The sequence below is a fragment of the Populus euphratica genome, unplaced genomic scaffold (assembly GCF_000495115.2).
Source record: "Populus euphratica unplaced genomic scaffold, PopEup_1.0 scaffold31.1, whole genome shotgun sequence".
In the NCBI taxonomy this organism is placed as follows: Eukaryota; Viridiplantae; Streptophyta; class Magnoliopsida; order Malpighiales; family Salicaceae; genus Populus; species Populus euphratica.
This window is the reverse complement of record NW_011499850.1, coordinates 899636-915027: the sequence shown is the minus strand read 5'-3', so window position 1 is coordinate 915027 and position 15392 is coordinate 899636. Positions and strand designations below refer to the sequence as shown.

Below are 15392 nucleotides of genomic sequence, written 5' to 3'. Positions count from 1 at the left end.
ACTTGATTGAAGAAATCTAAAACCAATGACCGCGTAAATACAGGGGCTAAAATTGACGGAATCATGAGTTAAATTAAAGAAATTAGAAGTTTGTTAATCAATTGAAGGTCCAAATGCACAAATTCAGAACCAAGGACCAAAGTGAAAATGACGGTCAACTTCAAGGTTGATGTTTGAACTTGGCATGGATGCAATTGAATTGATTCTTAAAATTAAAATTAGAATTGGGGTTTTGATTGAATAAATAAAAAATTGAGAACCGATTTTGAATTGATATATTTTGGCACCATTATATTTTAAATGAAATGACGTGTTTTGTTCAAAACGATGTTGTTTTATTCACTATTCACAAAACAAGAAGCAAAATAGTGTCATTTTAACAATACTATACAACTTCTTCTTCTCATATATGACAAAGGTAAGGGAATAAGGTTTTTCTTTCCCTATTTTGCAGCGTCCATCCCCATCTCTCTCCCTCCCATTTGCCTAAAGGACCAAACATGACCTACACCCTTTCATGATTTACCACCATGATGAAAGGGGTAGGGGGAGACAAGCCCTACGAGTGATTGTACAGAGGTTGCCCAAGCCACCTTACCCTGTTACTATGACTAGACAAAGGTAAAGTAGCTCTTACTCCCCCTTTCCCTTATAAATACGTCCTCACTAGACAGTGAGAGGGGGATAAAAAAATAGAAATAATTTCTAAGAGAAGAATTCCTGATTTGAGATCAATTAAGATATTTTGTGATCAAAATATTAAATGGTGGCTCTCATGTCCTCTTTTCACTTATAAAAAATAAACATTCCTTATCTTCTTGCCCAAGCCACCTTACCCTGTCACTATGACTAGACAAGGGTAAGGTAGCTCCTACTCCCCATTCCTCTTATAAATACGTCTTTACTAGGCGATGAGAGAGGGATAAAAAAAATAGAAACAATTTCTAAGAGAAGAATTCCTGATTTGAGATCAATTAGGATTTCTTGTAACCAAAATATTAAATGGTGACTCTCATGTCCTCTTTTCACTTATAAAAATTAAGCATTTCTTATCTCCTTAATTTCTTAATTTTCAAATCCTAGAATGGACACATCACCGCGTCATAGTACGCGTGCGACACCATCTATAAACTTCTAACACATTCATCAATAAAAACAATAGGGAAATGTATGTTTTTTTCTAAGGAGTAGAGCAAGTTAACCTATGAGTCCACCTTCACACAACTACACAACTAAAAAACTAACATTATCTCTAGTTTTTTTTTTTTATTCAAAGCATGATGAAGAATGAATATATGTTTTCTTTGTCTCAACTAACACTTTAAAGCCCCATCCTAAAATATCATTTGATAGAACATTGAATTTTAAATATTGCTTTAAACCCCGTCCTAGAATATTCTTTGATTTTCTCTCCTTGACCCATCCCTATTTGAAAATTCTAACTAATTAACTAATTAAATAAAATTTTAATTAATTAATCTAAAACAAATATTTTTTATTACGAATTCCCACTTACACTATCATTTAATATATAACAGTAACTAATTATTTAAATACCAAAGAATGCAACAACACTTATTAATTCATGTTTCTTGAATTTAATCGCACAAGCACTTGTCGATCGGAGGAGATTATATGGGCTGAAGGACCACCACCTTTTCTCGAGGCTATTACATTCCTGATCGGTGGCACTTCCCCCATTTAATTTTAAGAGAAATCCAGGGTACACAAACATGTGTAACTCAACAGCATATATAAATGAAGCCACTCCAATAATAAATTTATTTTGAAATTATTTATTTAATTAGAAGAATGAATGCAGTCATAACTGTTTGGAATTTAAGTCTAGTAGATCTTGTCAAAGAACCAAATAGGGATGAATACTATATGACAGCGGCCGGAAATTGTTTGGCGCTGAATCGAGGTGCTCGGGAAGAACAGGTTGTTCCAGCTCGATACCGTAAAAAATTCCCGACTATTACATGGGAACAGGTGCGTCTTCGAAGCTTTTCCCCTTCCAATATCTTTCTATCGGAGCTTCTCTCATTCCTTTTATCCAGAGCCAGCCGCCATAAGCATGCAAGATGGAATTTGCTTTTCTATCACTCTGCCGAGCCTTATGTTTTTTTCTCTATGAGAGTACATGAAAACGATTTTTCGGTCAAATCAAAGCACATTTTTCTTTCAAAAAAATAGCATAATCTAACTCCCAACCGAGGGGACTGGAGAAATTTAGCAGAGAGGTGTTCACATTTCATAATAGGCGGTAGAAGGAAAGTATTTTTGGTTAGTCAAGAAAGCTCCTGCTACTTTCCATGCACCAACAATAACGTAAATAAGGCCAGCCGTCCATCATGACTCGACCCCATAACTGAGACAAGCTAATTGTGTCCCCTTTTCTTTCAATGCTGTAAAATTTCTATGAACGTTCCCGGACGGTCTCATTATGCAAAGAACTATCGACGATTCCCCAGTAACTCACACTTGCCCTTGCAAAAGTGCCTGCTTTAAATGGTCTTTTAGTCGTATTTTGCAGAGGAAACATGCAATCTTTTGTTCATTTAGTGAATTACTAGAAACATAATAACCAGAAAAGATTATGAAAATAACAAGGAAAATAACTTCAAAATCTAATTATTGAATCCTTTCCTTAGACAGCCCCATTCTCAATCCATGGAAACTTTTGAAAAAAATGCTGAGTATCAAAAGTACTGGGAAATGACTGACATGTTTTGGAATAATGAGCTTTAACAGATACGGTTCCTTTTTTATTTTTTGTTGTTAAAATAATTAAAAATAAATATAAAAAAATAATTCTTAAAAATCTATTTATTGTGAATGTTTGGTGTTAATCTAAATACAATATATATATATATATATATAGATTAAATTAAAAATATTATTTCACCTTTAATAAATAGATCTACAAAAATATTATTTAATAGTTGTCAGTGACCAAAAATTTATTTTTTATTATAATTATTGGGAGTATATTAAAAAGGTTATACAATTAATAATCAAAGTAAAATACAATACATGACAAAAAAAAGAACAAATTTAGAAAAAAATTAATAAAAAAATTAATTTACTGTAACAAAAACAAAGAGATTACCTAATTTTTTTTATTATACTATAGTTTGATGCCATCGAAAGGTCTTAAAAGATCACTTTCTATATAAATAAAGTTTAAATCTAGAATATATAATTAAATAGCAATTCGACGACGAAGGATGATAGAGAAATAATTAAATAAACTTATAATTTTTTAATCAAAAATAATTTTATTCCTTAACAACCACGTATCCGATGTAATACTATTGGAGATTAATCTCTAAACTAATTTTTAAAATTTGCCTTGCATCATTCAATTCCAGACCATTGCAGAGACAACGAATCTAATATGCTTAGTAAACAACATTGGATACCAAACATTTATTTCTATTATTATTCCATGTAATCTTTTATTTCAGTACTAGGTTCCAGTTAAGAACAAAAGTTCTTTAATTTTGAGACAGTTGGGCAATGGATCAGGCATCTAGCCAGTATTCAAGCTCGCCGGACGTACGTAGCTGCTTCAGCAACAGGCTCTAGAAATACAGTTTCAGAGAGAAACAGGAGGAAGAAGCTTATTGACAAGCTCTACGCGCTTATAGAAGCAGTCCCCAAAATCAGCAAGGTTAGTTTACAGATCATTAATCATGACATGTCATTAACAATCTAAATCATACATTGCAATGATTAATTCTAATATATTGTTTGCTGAATCTCAAAATTTAATATTGTTTTTTCCACGTTAGATTATAAATAATGACAAGCTATATTTATAAGTATTTTCAGTTTCATGCTGTTAATTAGAGAACGAATTGATTGTCGCCATAATTAGTAAAAAGGAGCCTTTTAGAAAGAAAGAAGGGAAGTCTTGAGAATAGCCATTAATATCAAAATATTGGTTGATTTTACTCATTAATGTTCGGTCATTATCATGGAAGCTGATACTAATTAATGTGTCTTGCAGGCATACGTAGAAGAGAAAGATCATCTGAGGTTAGAAATTGAAAGAGCTATTTCAGCTCTAAGTGGCTTGTATAATCCTTGCCAAAGAATCAGTTCAAAGTGAAAATCATTTAAGTTTAAAATTTATATATATATTTATATTAATTTGTGATTAATTTTTATTAAATAAATAAAAATGATAAAATTTGAACTCGTGACTATTTAGTTATCAAAACTATAAAATAAAAATAATAAAATTTGAACTCGTGACTACTTAGTTATCAAAACTATGATATTATATAAAAATTATTTCAATTTAAAAATTTAAACTATTAAATAAAATCTCAAAATATAATTTATACTATTCTCTCGATGTTATTCTCAAAATCGAAGTACGATTGCACCATTGCCACCCCAGCTTTGAGAAACCGCTAGTTTAAATAATCTTTTTAGTCTCTGTTTTTCTTTGAGCATATATTGAAGAAATTCTCATATATATAATTGTGAAATGAAATGACCATGTAGCTTGTATGTTCAAGCCTTTTCCTTGCAATTAACATTTGATTTCTCTCTTAATAATTACTTGTGGGGATTACGTTTATAATATTGTGGTAATTATTATCTTCTTGTTTCCCCCTTGGCGTAGAGCCTTTCATAGCCAAGCAAAGAGGAAATGGCTTCTTTTTCTCAAATGAAGCCACTCCAACAACACTTAGATATTTTGTGACGAAGGATTTATACAAGGGATTGATTACAGATTTCTAAATTGAAGAAAGATAAAAAAGCACAAGAAATTAAGCAACCATTAATACTCCCTTTCCTTTCCAGCAATCTAATGGTAACTCTACTACCGGGAAAAAATCTAACTCCTATCCAATATTTAAAATGATTTATTATGAAATGTGAAAAAAATATAAATTATTACCATCAAAAAACCATTTGGTAATTAAATGTAGTCTATCTTGTAAAAATATTCATCTCAACTCAAAAATAAAATTTAAATGGTTAGTTGATATTAAATTGTTAACAATCTCAACGGTGATTGAAGTCCACTTACATTTATATTGTGATAACATTGCAACTACTTTTTTGTCCCATGGATTAAGGTGGAAATTGAATTAATCGTGAGATTCCAATTAGATATTTGCATTCTTTTTCCCTTGACTGCGGCTGTACGTATGCATGCATGGTTGAATTTCCTTCCATCACTCTACTCAGCCTTCCGTTTTGTCTCTATGGAATTTACGTGGGGTATCCGGGCCAGCTTACGCGCACCACGACTAATCCCCACGGCCCACTGAACATCCTACAAGCCCAATGAGCAGGTAAGGTACTGCGGGAGTGACAAGCATATATGGTGAGGTTCGAACCCAGATACAAAAAAAAGGGATAAGTTCCTCCCACCGCTAGGCCAGGACGTCACTTGATTCCCCCAGTGAACAGGTAAGGCACCGCGAGGGTAACAGGCATGCATGATGAGGTTCGAACCCAAATACAAAAAAAAGGGACAAGCTCCTCTCACCACTACGCCAGAACCTCACTTGATTCTCCTTTTTTAGTTACTAACATCGTGGTGATATTGGTTACGGCTATTTGTCTTGCATAGCTGTGAATAACGTGTGATGGCATTATGACCCTTCAAAGGGCACAGTAAGAGCATAAGACAAGTTAGCCATCCACAAGGAAATTGTGCCGGGGAAAAATCCTTAATCCGCAATGAGGGACTTCCGACAAGAGACAATGGCCATCAATTACTTTCAATGTGTTTTATACTGTGATAGTTTTCATAATTATAATTTTAAAAAATATTATATAAAAAATATTTTTAATTATGACTGGTTTAATATTTATATATATTTAGTTAAAATTAAGATTGAATAAAAAATAATTTAATACTTTTGCTAAGGATGCTTTTTAAATTGATGTTATAAAATGAGTAATATATATTAATGGTTTTAAATTTAAATATCATAAATTTAATTACTACTAAATATCGTAAATTTAAATATATATTTAATTACTACTATTATATCATAAAATAAATAATACTTTATATAAAATATTTTTTATTATTCCATTAAACCATCTATAATTCCATTATGTATAAAATTTATATGACAAGAATTACAATTTTCATGATTTTTTGAGTATATAATAAAATTAGATAAAATATTATCAGGAATAAAGTTGAGATTACAATGTTAATTCACTCTAAACTAATTTTTCAAAAAACAAATTACTGTTCACTTAAATATGAATAATACGAGTGAATATTAATTCGCTGCACTAGTTTTTCAAAAAAAAAAAACTATTCAAATGAACAATACGAATGAATTAAAATTCATTGCACTATTTAAAAAAAAAAACTATTCACTTAAAATAGTAAACAATGAAGAAGAAAAGTAGGCAAAAGATACTTCGGCAAATCATGCGTTTTAAACATGAAATTTTACTAGGCCCTATCAAAAATTAATTATATTTTTAACTTTAACATACATTTGTTTTACTGTGGTTGCTTTAAATGTACAAGCAACCATGTAAACAAATGAACTCAAACTAAAAGACAATAGCTTTTTGAATTATTGTATATTCTTTTACAATACATTATCGATTGAATTACTGCATTTTCTTTATAATTTTTATTTTAAATTTTGAATTTTTATTTTACGCAATTCAGCTTTTTTAACCCAAATTAACTTTTAATTATATATATAGGAGAGATGGATAGATTAAAAGATAAAGAATTGAAGTGAAACTTTTGGGTAACATAAGGGGTAGATTGAAACTTTTGTTAATATATTCATTTTAATTCCTCGTTTTTTTTAGATATTACATTAATTCCTTTGAATTTAAAAAAAAATACATTTTGGTCCTCGTTTTTTTTAGATATTACATTAATTACTCCTTTGAATTTTAAAAAAAATACATTTTGATACCTCACTTTATTTTTCTCCTTTTTAGTTCTTTTTTATTAGAAGGAAAGAGAGAATCAACATATTCTAACTTTGAAAAAAAAAATAGTCATTGAGAAAGATTATAATCATCAAAATGAAAGATTTTTATGTCAAAAGGTTTAATATGATGAAGGGGTTATATTTTGATTTTTTTTTTAAAACACCTAAAAAATAAATATGAGCTCAGAAAGATTTTTTATTTTGGATGAATTTTGAGTTTTGGGGTGATTTATTGGGTTTTTGGTAGCCATGGATTGGCTTAACAAAGTATTTATAGTATGTTTTAAGTGTTTTAAATCAAAAATAGTTTTTTAGGTGTAAAAAACAAAAGATTCTCTTTTTTTAGCCACCATAGTGGTCAGATTCTGGGTTGCACTAACAACTCGTCATTTTTTATATATACTTAGAGCATATGATGTTATTCACCCCATTGAAAATTTTTAAAAAATAAAGGGCCATGTGTGGGCTTTTGCTTTATTAGGCCAGATGTTGGGCCTGACTTGCCTGGCCCAGCAACACTTAACTTGATTTTTTTTAATTTTTAGTTTTTTAAAAAATAATGCATTATTTGTGTATATTTGTTTCACATAAATTTTGAATTTATGTTTTAATTAAATTATGATTATTTTTAAATGATATTAGGTGTGTTTATTTTTAAAGAGGTAGATATGATTTATTTGTGATTTTTTTTAATTTTATATTGAATAAATTTGTTTTTTCAAAAAAATATTGATTTTTTATATGATCTTTCACATGTGCAGCCTTGCATTGTTTTTTAATTATTATTTAATAAATTTTATGTGTATGTTGATTTTTATTATAAATTTTATATGTTTTTTTATTATAAATTTAATTTGATAGAGAAATTTATTAAACATAATCAAGTAAATTAGCTATATTGTGATATTAGATATCTTGACCTTTATTTTTACCTGGTTTTCTAAAAAAAAAGTAATTTATCGTTGAAAAACAAATTTTATAGAGACATTCTTCTCTTTTGCTTGTTCATTTTAGAAGCAAGAATGTGAATCTCGATTTCAAGCTGCAATATTATGGTTTAACAAATGCAATTCATTTTTTTTATACGGAACTAAGAAAAAAAATCTGACCAAAATCTAATTATAATATACTTATTTTTATTATGATCAATTAAGCAAGTTCCTAAGCTATATATATATATATATAAAAAAAAAAAGACAGAGTAATAATATATGCTTCTAAAAACAGATTAATTCAACTATTAATGTTGAAGAAAATATCCCTACAAAAGATCATCAGCAAGAATTCACTAGAAAAGAAAACGTATTTTAAGAGATCAATACAAAATATTGTTTAATTTTTTGAAATTAAAGAAATAAAAAGGTAAGATGGGTGAAAAACTATATAGCTAGTTAGTGATCATAACTCTCCAATAAATTAAGGACAAGTTCAAGATTCTAACTGTACCATAAGTAAAGATGATGGATGATCCAGATGCAGTCATGAAATCAAAAGCTTCTGCATACAGCTTTGGAAGAGGGGAGATTGCTTTCACATTTTTTATGACTGAGGATATTATACTCTGCTCTCTATTCGTCTGCAGGTACTCCAATAGGGCATATCTGCGTAATCTTCAAGATAGCAGAATTCTGATATAAAGGAGAAGGTTGTTGTTGAGGATTGGAATAGCAAATTTTCTTCCTTTTTTTGTTTTTTTTATCTTTAATATCTTATTTTCTAATGATATTATTAAATTAACAAGTTTATTAACATTATTTAAACCAATTACTTAAATATTATATGTATTTTTTTTTTAAAAAAAAAATCTCGCCTCGTGTATCATGAGCCACCTTACTAGTTTATTTAAAAAAAATAAAAAACATCACTTTCCTTGTAAGTTCTAACATTGGAAGTATTTGGGCCATAATTTCCCAGAAGCTACAGCACCACATCAGCAAGTGTGGACAGGTTGAATCAAAGTCGCGCCACACAGAATTATGAAACAAATAATTTCCTTCTTTTGCATCCCATGGTGTCAGTTCACTTCTTGGATAATCTGGTATATCCCACAAGCATAGTCAAGAGAAACATCAGCAGTTACGTGTTCAAATCCTGGGTAAGATGGTATCAGTTCACGTTGCGGATAAAAGTAAATATTTATTGCTTGCAAAACTTAGCAATAAATCAGCAATGAAAAATATCAGATGTATATTTGTGGCTGCTTATTTATCAACAATAAAAAATCCCTTCCGTTGTTTATATTAGTTTTTATTTATTTAAATGAATAATTTATTGCTATGAAATGTTTTTTAATTTCGTATTAGTTATTTTTTTCATGATTTATTGAAAAAAGTTTATTGATTATTTGCGGATAGATATCTTGAAAAATCTCATTTGCCTTCTCCTCGGCTCCTTCTCCTCCTGCAGTCAATTTTTGCATCGGAGCTCGACAATCCCGAGTGATATTCCCTTCTGATTTCGGACGAGAATATGACATCATCAGTCTCCACATTATCACCGGCCGGCTGGGTGTGTTTGATTCGGAGATATCCCCAGGGTAAAATGTATTGAAAGAATGTTAGCCTAATTCAATAATTGAATTTATTGTCAAAAACCTCGCTTAATGTGCACATACTTCTTCTCTAAATTTTATTTGTTTTTGATTAACATAGATATCCGGTCAGCTTGTGCGCATCACGACTAATTCCACGGTCCACTAAATATCCTGTAAGCCTAATAAACAGGTAAGACACCGCAGAAATGATAGACGTATCACACAAAGAGGACCTAAAAGAGATATGAAAGAAACAACTCTTCAGTCTCACTCTCACTAGGACTCAAATCAAAATTTAAAAAAAAAAGAGCTGCACCATCAACCACTGAACCACAACCTTCTTCTCTAACTTGAACTTTGAGACACAAGGGGTACCGAGAAGAAGATGATATTTGCTTTTTTTTTAAAAAAAAAATATATATTAAATTAATAATTTTTACTTTTTAAAATTATTTATAATATTAACACATTAAAATAATTTTAAAATATAAAAAAATAATTTTAAATAAATAAAAGTTTTTAGAAATGAATGTTATTCCAATCTGTCCTGTCACCCGTCAACAGTCTTCTAGTCAAATTTGAAAGAGTCCCAACCACCGTCCACCTGCCTCGTCCATATTCATTCATACATGGTTGAGAAAACGAAACCCACCATCTCAAGCACAGCAGCATTCAAGTTCTCTCTTTTAATTCTTTCCCTTAAGACAGCCCCACTCGCAATCCATGGAATCTTTTGAGGATATTTCTGAGTACCAAAAGTACTGGGAGATGACTAGCATGTTTTTGAATGATGAGCTTAAAAGGTACACCCACTTTCATATTTGCTTTCAGTTGCCAAACGTTTTTTATGTTGTTATTCCATGTCCATTTTTCTTTTTCTTTTTTCACACTAGTGTTCAAATTAAGAATAAAAGTTCTTTAATTTTGAGACAGTTGGGCAATGGATCAGGCATCTAGCCAGTACTATGATTCAAGCTCGCCGGACGAAGCTGCTTCAGCAGTAGCCTCTAAAAATACAGTTTCAGAGAGGAACAGGAGGAAGAAGCTTAATGACAAGCTCTTGGAACTTAGACAAGCAGTCCCCAAAATCAGCAAGGTTACTTTATAGCTCATTAATAATGACAAGTCATCAACAATCTAAATCATATATTGCAATAATTAATTATAATATATTGTTTGTTGAATCTCGAAAACACTTTGGTGTTGTTTTTCATTTATGGGCTGAACTCATTTAGTTGGATAAGGCTTCTATAATCAAAGATGCTATTGACTACATCCAAGATTTGCAAGAACAAGAGACGAGACTCCAAGCTGAGATAATGGAACTTGAATCTGAGAGATCTGAGAAAGATAAGGGATATGAATTTGAGAGAGAGCTACCAGTCTTGTCAACATCCAAGAAAACAAGATATGACCACATTTCTGATCACAGAGAGCCCAGAAGTGATCCCATAGAAGTTCATCAAGTAAGTTCTGAACAGTGGAGATATGCCTCAATTTTTTAAATATATATAAAAAAAAAAACAAATCTCTATCTAGGAATCTCAAACAATTCATTAGTTATGTTAGAACAGTGCTTGAGGTATCTGTGCTGATGCCCTTCCAGCTTAGGGTCTCGTCCATGGGAGAGAAGACTCTGTTTGTGAGTTTGACATGCAGTCAAGCCAGAGAAGCAATGGTTAAGATCTGCGAGGTTTTTGAATCTTTAAAGCTGAAAATTATTACAGCAAGTGTCACATCTGTCTCAGGGATTGTAAAGCAGACAATCTTGATAGAGGTCCGTCTCTTTTTTCCTCCCCGCCTCTCTATTATCTCACTCCAAGGGACTGAAATGTTAAGCAATAAGAAATGGCTGCCCAGGATACATGTAAATGTTGGTACAGAACTTTTTTTCTTTGATTCCCTGTCAAGTTTCAAAGACGTTAGAACCATCAATGCACATGAAATGAAATAAATAGATAACAAAATATTAGTATATAAATTTAAGAGACTGCAAGGCTTAGCTCTTTTGAATTTCTCAATTCAGCTATTAAATTAATATGGTAGAAAAACATTTAAATCATAACCATCTGATTAATTTGTTTTGCAGGCAGATGTAGAAGAGAGAGATCATCTGAAGTCAAGAATAGAAAGAGCTATTAAGGCTCTAAGTGGTCCATATAACCCTCAAAGCATGTAGCTAATAGAAAATCGAAGGACCACAGCTTTGAGAAACCATATCCAATTAGTTTAAATAATCTTTTTCAGTCTCTGTTTTTCTTTAGATGTAAAATGAAATGACCTTTGTCATTTGTATGTTCAAGACTTGCTCAATTCAATAAGAATTACTGTTTGTCTATGTGAATAGTAAGGAGAATAGAATGTTTTTTTGATATATTATTCATCAATACAGCATATACATATATACAAACATGTATATATTTGTTATAGTTTTTGACTTAGAGGCAGGTTTTGGATGACCCTGCATGTGTTAGGGTTATGATGTTGTTTGAGAATATTTGTTATAGTTTTTGACTTAGAGGCAGGTTTTGGATCGGAGTACGGGTATTTACCTCCCTGTGATTGATTTTTTTGATGTTTTGTTGCTAGGAATGATTTATAGATTGGGAGGAGTGAGAGCAAGCCCCCGCGATGCTATAAAAGGGTATCTATTATAAATACGTACCATGTAATTCTATTTTAATATAATAAAAATAAAAACTTCTCGTTTACCTATCTCCTTAACTATAAGACTCTGAGAATTATGTTATTACAGCATTGTGTTGGCATTTTCAAAAATAAAATATATAATAGTCAGTGCGTGTAAATATTACTCAAGCCATTATGGAGTATCAGCCGCATAAAATGCCAACATTTTTATATATAAAAGACTTCATGATTCATTCTCAACGTGTAATGATACGATTCAAGGTCACAGCTGTTTGGAACCGTATATCTTGTGCAAAAACCGTCTAAACTTTTGCTACCCCAACAATGTTCTTGATATTAACTTGGTAACAATATCAAAGGTGATTTAAGCCCAATTAGTACGTTTATATACTGGGATAACATTGCAACGATTTTTTTACCGATGGACTAAAGTGGAAATTGAATAAGAATGGGTCCCAATTAGAAATTTGCATCCTTTTGTGTTAATCTCTATGGATGCACCCAAAAAATGAACATTTTGACACAATCAAAGCACAATTTTCTTTCAAAAATAGCATAATCTAACTTTTAGCTTTTGAAGGCGTTTCGCATTTCATTATCTTTGACGGAAAGTATTTTTGGATAGTCAAGAAAGCTCCACCTACTTTCCATGCACCAACAATAACGTAAATAAGACCAACCCTCCATCATCACTCGACCCACCATAACTTAGACATACTAATAGTGTTTCCTTTTCTTTCAATGCTGTAAAATTTCTATGATCTTTCTAGCACGGTCTCTTGATGCAAAGAACAATACATCTACGATTCCCCACTTCACACTTTCCCTTTCCAAAGTGACTGCTCTAAATGGTCTTCTAGCGATGTTAAAACAGGTTCTAAACCGGTCTAAGTTATTTATTAAAATAAGAATTTTTTTATTTTTCTTTGCTTAAAATTCATTTATTTATCAAAATATGTTGGGTGGTAAACGGCCAAACTTGCTGAGGCGACGTCCCGCGTCACCATCTCGTCAATTTTCAAATAACCCCAGACCCACCGTCCACCTTGCTCTTCCATATAAAGTGCCATTATACATACATGGTCGAGAAAAGAAAACCCACCATCTCAAGCATAATTGCATCATTCAAGTTCTCTCATTGAATTCTTTCCCTTAAGACAACCCCACTCTCACTCCATGGAATCTTTTCAGAACATTTCTGAGCACCAAAATTACTGGGAGATGCCTAGCATGTTTTGGAATGATGAGCTTACCAGGTACTCATCCCTTCTTATTTGCTTTCAGTACTGGCCAAACCTTTCTTCTATTGTTATTCCATGTCCATGTTTATTTTCATTACTAGTTCCACATAAGAACAAAAGTTCTTTGATTTTGAGACAGTTGGGAAATGAATCAGACATCTTGCCAGATCTATGATTCAAGCTCGCCGGACGGAGCTGCTTCAGCATTAGCCTCTAGGAATACAGTTTCAGAGAGAAACAGGAGGAAGAAGCTTAATGACAAGCTCTACGCGCTTAGAGAAGCAGTCCCCAGAATCAGCAAGGTTAGTTTACAGCTCATTAATCATGACATGTCATTAACATTCCAAATCATATATTGCAATAATTAATTCTAATATATTGTTTGTTGAATCTCCAAAAAAAATAAAATGGTTGTTTTTCATTTATCGGCTGAACTCATTTAGTTGGATAAGGCTTCTATAATCAAAGATGCCATTGACTACATCCAAGATTTGCAAAAACAAGAGACGAGACTCCAAGCTGAGATAATGGAACTTGAATCTGAGAGATCGGAGAAAGATAAGGACTATGAATTTGAGAGAGGGCTACCAGTCTTTTTAACATCCAAGAAAACAAGATATGACCAAATTTCTGATCAAAGAGAGCCCAGAAGTAATCCCATAGAAGTTCATCAAGTAAGTTCTAGACAGTAGAGATATGCCACAATTATATATATATAGGAATCGCGCTCCATGCATCCCAAATGATTAATTAGTTATCTTAAAATACTTGAGATATCTGTGCTGATGTCCTTCCAGCTTAGGGTCTCGGCCATCGGAGAGAGGACTCTGTTTGTGAGCTTGACATGCAGTAAAGCTAGAGAAGCTATGATTAGGATCTGCGAGGTTTTTGAATCTTTAAAGCTGAAAATTATTACAGCAAGTGTCACAACTGTCTCAGGGATGGTCAAGAAGACAGTCTTGATAGAGGTCTGTCTCTTTTTTCCTCCCCACCTCTCTATTATCTCACTTCAAGGGACTGAAATGTTAAGCAATAAGAAATGGCTGCTTAGGTACATGTAAATGTTGATACAGAACTTTCGATTTCATGTATAAGTAATAACATAGATATAAATCATAACCATTTAGTGAAGATCATGAGGTTCAATCTACTAGAAAAAATCTTAAAATAAAGGTTGCAAGTGCGGAGAATCGTTAGAATCATCATTTCTACATAGAATAAATAAACAACAAATAAAGCAACATATGTAAAGTTAAAAGTAAGACACCATTATATGAATTAGACAGTGAGACTTGAGTAAGATCGGAATAAACTATCGAATTCAATAAAAGATAAGTCATTCATGATAGGATTAATATATATATATATATATATATATATAAAAAAAAATTGGTTGATTTTACTCATAAATGTTTGGTCATCATCATGGGAGCTGACACTAGTTAATTTGTTTTGCAGGCAGATGTAGAAGAGAGAGATCATCTGAAGTCAAGAATAGAAAGAGCTATTAAGGCTCTAAGTGGTCCATATAACCCTCAAAGCATGTAGCTAATAGAAAATCGAAGGACCACAGCTTTGAGAAACCATATCCAATTAGTTTAAATAATCTTTTTCAGTCTCTGTTTTTCTTTAGATGTAAAATGAAATGACCTTTGTCATTTGTATGTTCAAGACTTGCTCAATTCAACAAGAATCACTGTTTGTCAATTGTAATTCAGATTCAGATTGTGCAATTAGCATTTGATCTTTGTCTCTTTAATAATTACTTGATGGGATTACGTTATGCTCGGTTTTATACTGGTAATTGTCACTGAGTCTTGGATGTCTCCCCTGGATTTTTGCTGAGATGGTTGGTTAGTGTAGACTTCAATGTTGCTTTCTTAGGCTAAATTTGCTGTTTGTTTTCGTTGTCTGGGCCTTTTTTCTTTTCGATAGTTTCCTGCAAAAACTGATATAATGCAGGCTCTGTAGTATTTCCTTCTGCCAGGCGTTTAATGAAATCTTATATCTCAAAAAAAAAAA

At 31.6% G+C, this 15392-nt stretch overlaps 2 protein-coding genes across 3 annotated transcripts; both read left to right on the top strand.

Annotated features, from left to right (window-relative positions):
- The first annotated feature begins 10109 nt into the window (after positions 1-10109).
- Positions 10110-11816, top strand: LOC105120939 (transcription factor bHLH35-like). The gene is made up of 5 exons (XM_011019374.1): positions 10110-10283; positions 10414-10576; positions 10716-10946; positions 11087-11257; positions 11570-11816. The coding sequence occupies exons 1-5, from the start codon at positions 10204-10206 to the stop codon at positions 11657-11659; spliced, it is 735 nt and encodes a 244-aa protein (XP_011017676.1). The 5' UTR covers positions 10110-10203; the 3' UTR covers positions 11660-11816.
- Positions 11817-13201: 1385 nt separating this feature from the next.
- LOC105120941 (transcription factor bHLH35-like) lies at positions 13202-15153 on the top strand. Of its 2 annotated transcripts, none has more exons than XM_011019375.1 (5): positions 13202-13385; positions 13510-13672; positions 13814-14044; positions 14168-14338; positions 14829-15153. In XM_011019375.1, the coding sequence occupies exons 1-5, from the start codon at positions 13306-13308 to the stop codon at positions 14916-14918; spliced, it is 735 nt and encodes a 244-aa protein (XP_011017677.1). In that variant the 5' UTR covers positions 13202-13305; the 3' UTR covers positions 14919-15153. The 2 variants fall into 2 exon arrangements, with proteins under 2 accessions (XP_011017677.1, XP_011017678.1); XM_011019376.1 differs by having other exon boundaries at positions 14833-14920.
- Positions 15154-15392: the final 239 nt, after the last annotated feature.

Excerpts from the sequence above, each read along its gene's own strand:
- LOC105120939 (XM_011019374.1), top strand. The coding sequence starts at position 10,204 with ATGGAATCTTTTGAGGATATTTCTGAGTACCAAAAGTACTGGGAGATG. Across the intron at positions 10,284-10,413 it reads TTGAATGATGAGCTTAAAAG|TTGGGCAATGGATCAGGCAT; the intron begins GTACACCCACTT and ends ATTTTGAGACAG. Across the intron at positions 11,258-11,569 it reads AGCAGACAATCTTGATAGAG|GCAGATGTAGAAGAGAGAGA; the intron begins GTCCGTCTCTTT and ends TTTGTTTTGCAG.
- LOC105120941 (XM_011019375.1), top strand. The coding sequence starts at position 13,306 with ATGGAATCTTTTCAGAACATTTCTGAGCACCAAAATTACTGGGAGATG. Across the intron at positions 13,386-13,509 it reads TGGAATGATGAGCTTACCAG|TTGGGAAATGAATCAGACAT; the intron begins GTACTCATCCCT and ends ATTTTGAGACAG. Across the intron at positions 14,045-14,167 it reads ATCCCATAGAAGTTCATCAA|CTTAGGGTCTCGGCCATCGG; the intron begins GTAAGTTCTAGA and ends ATGTCCTTCCAG.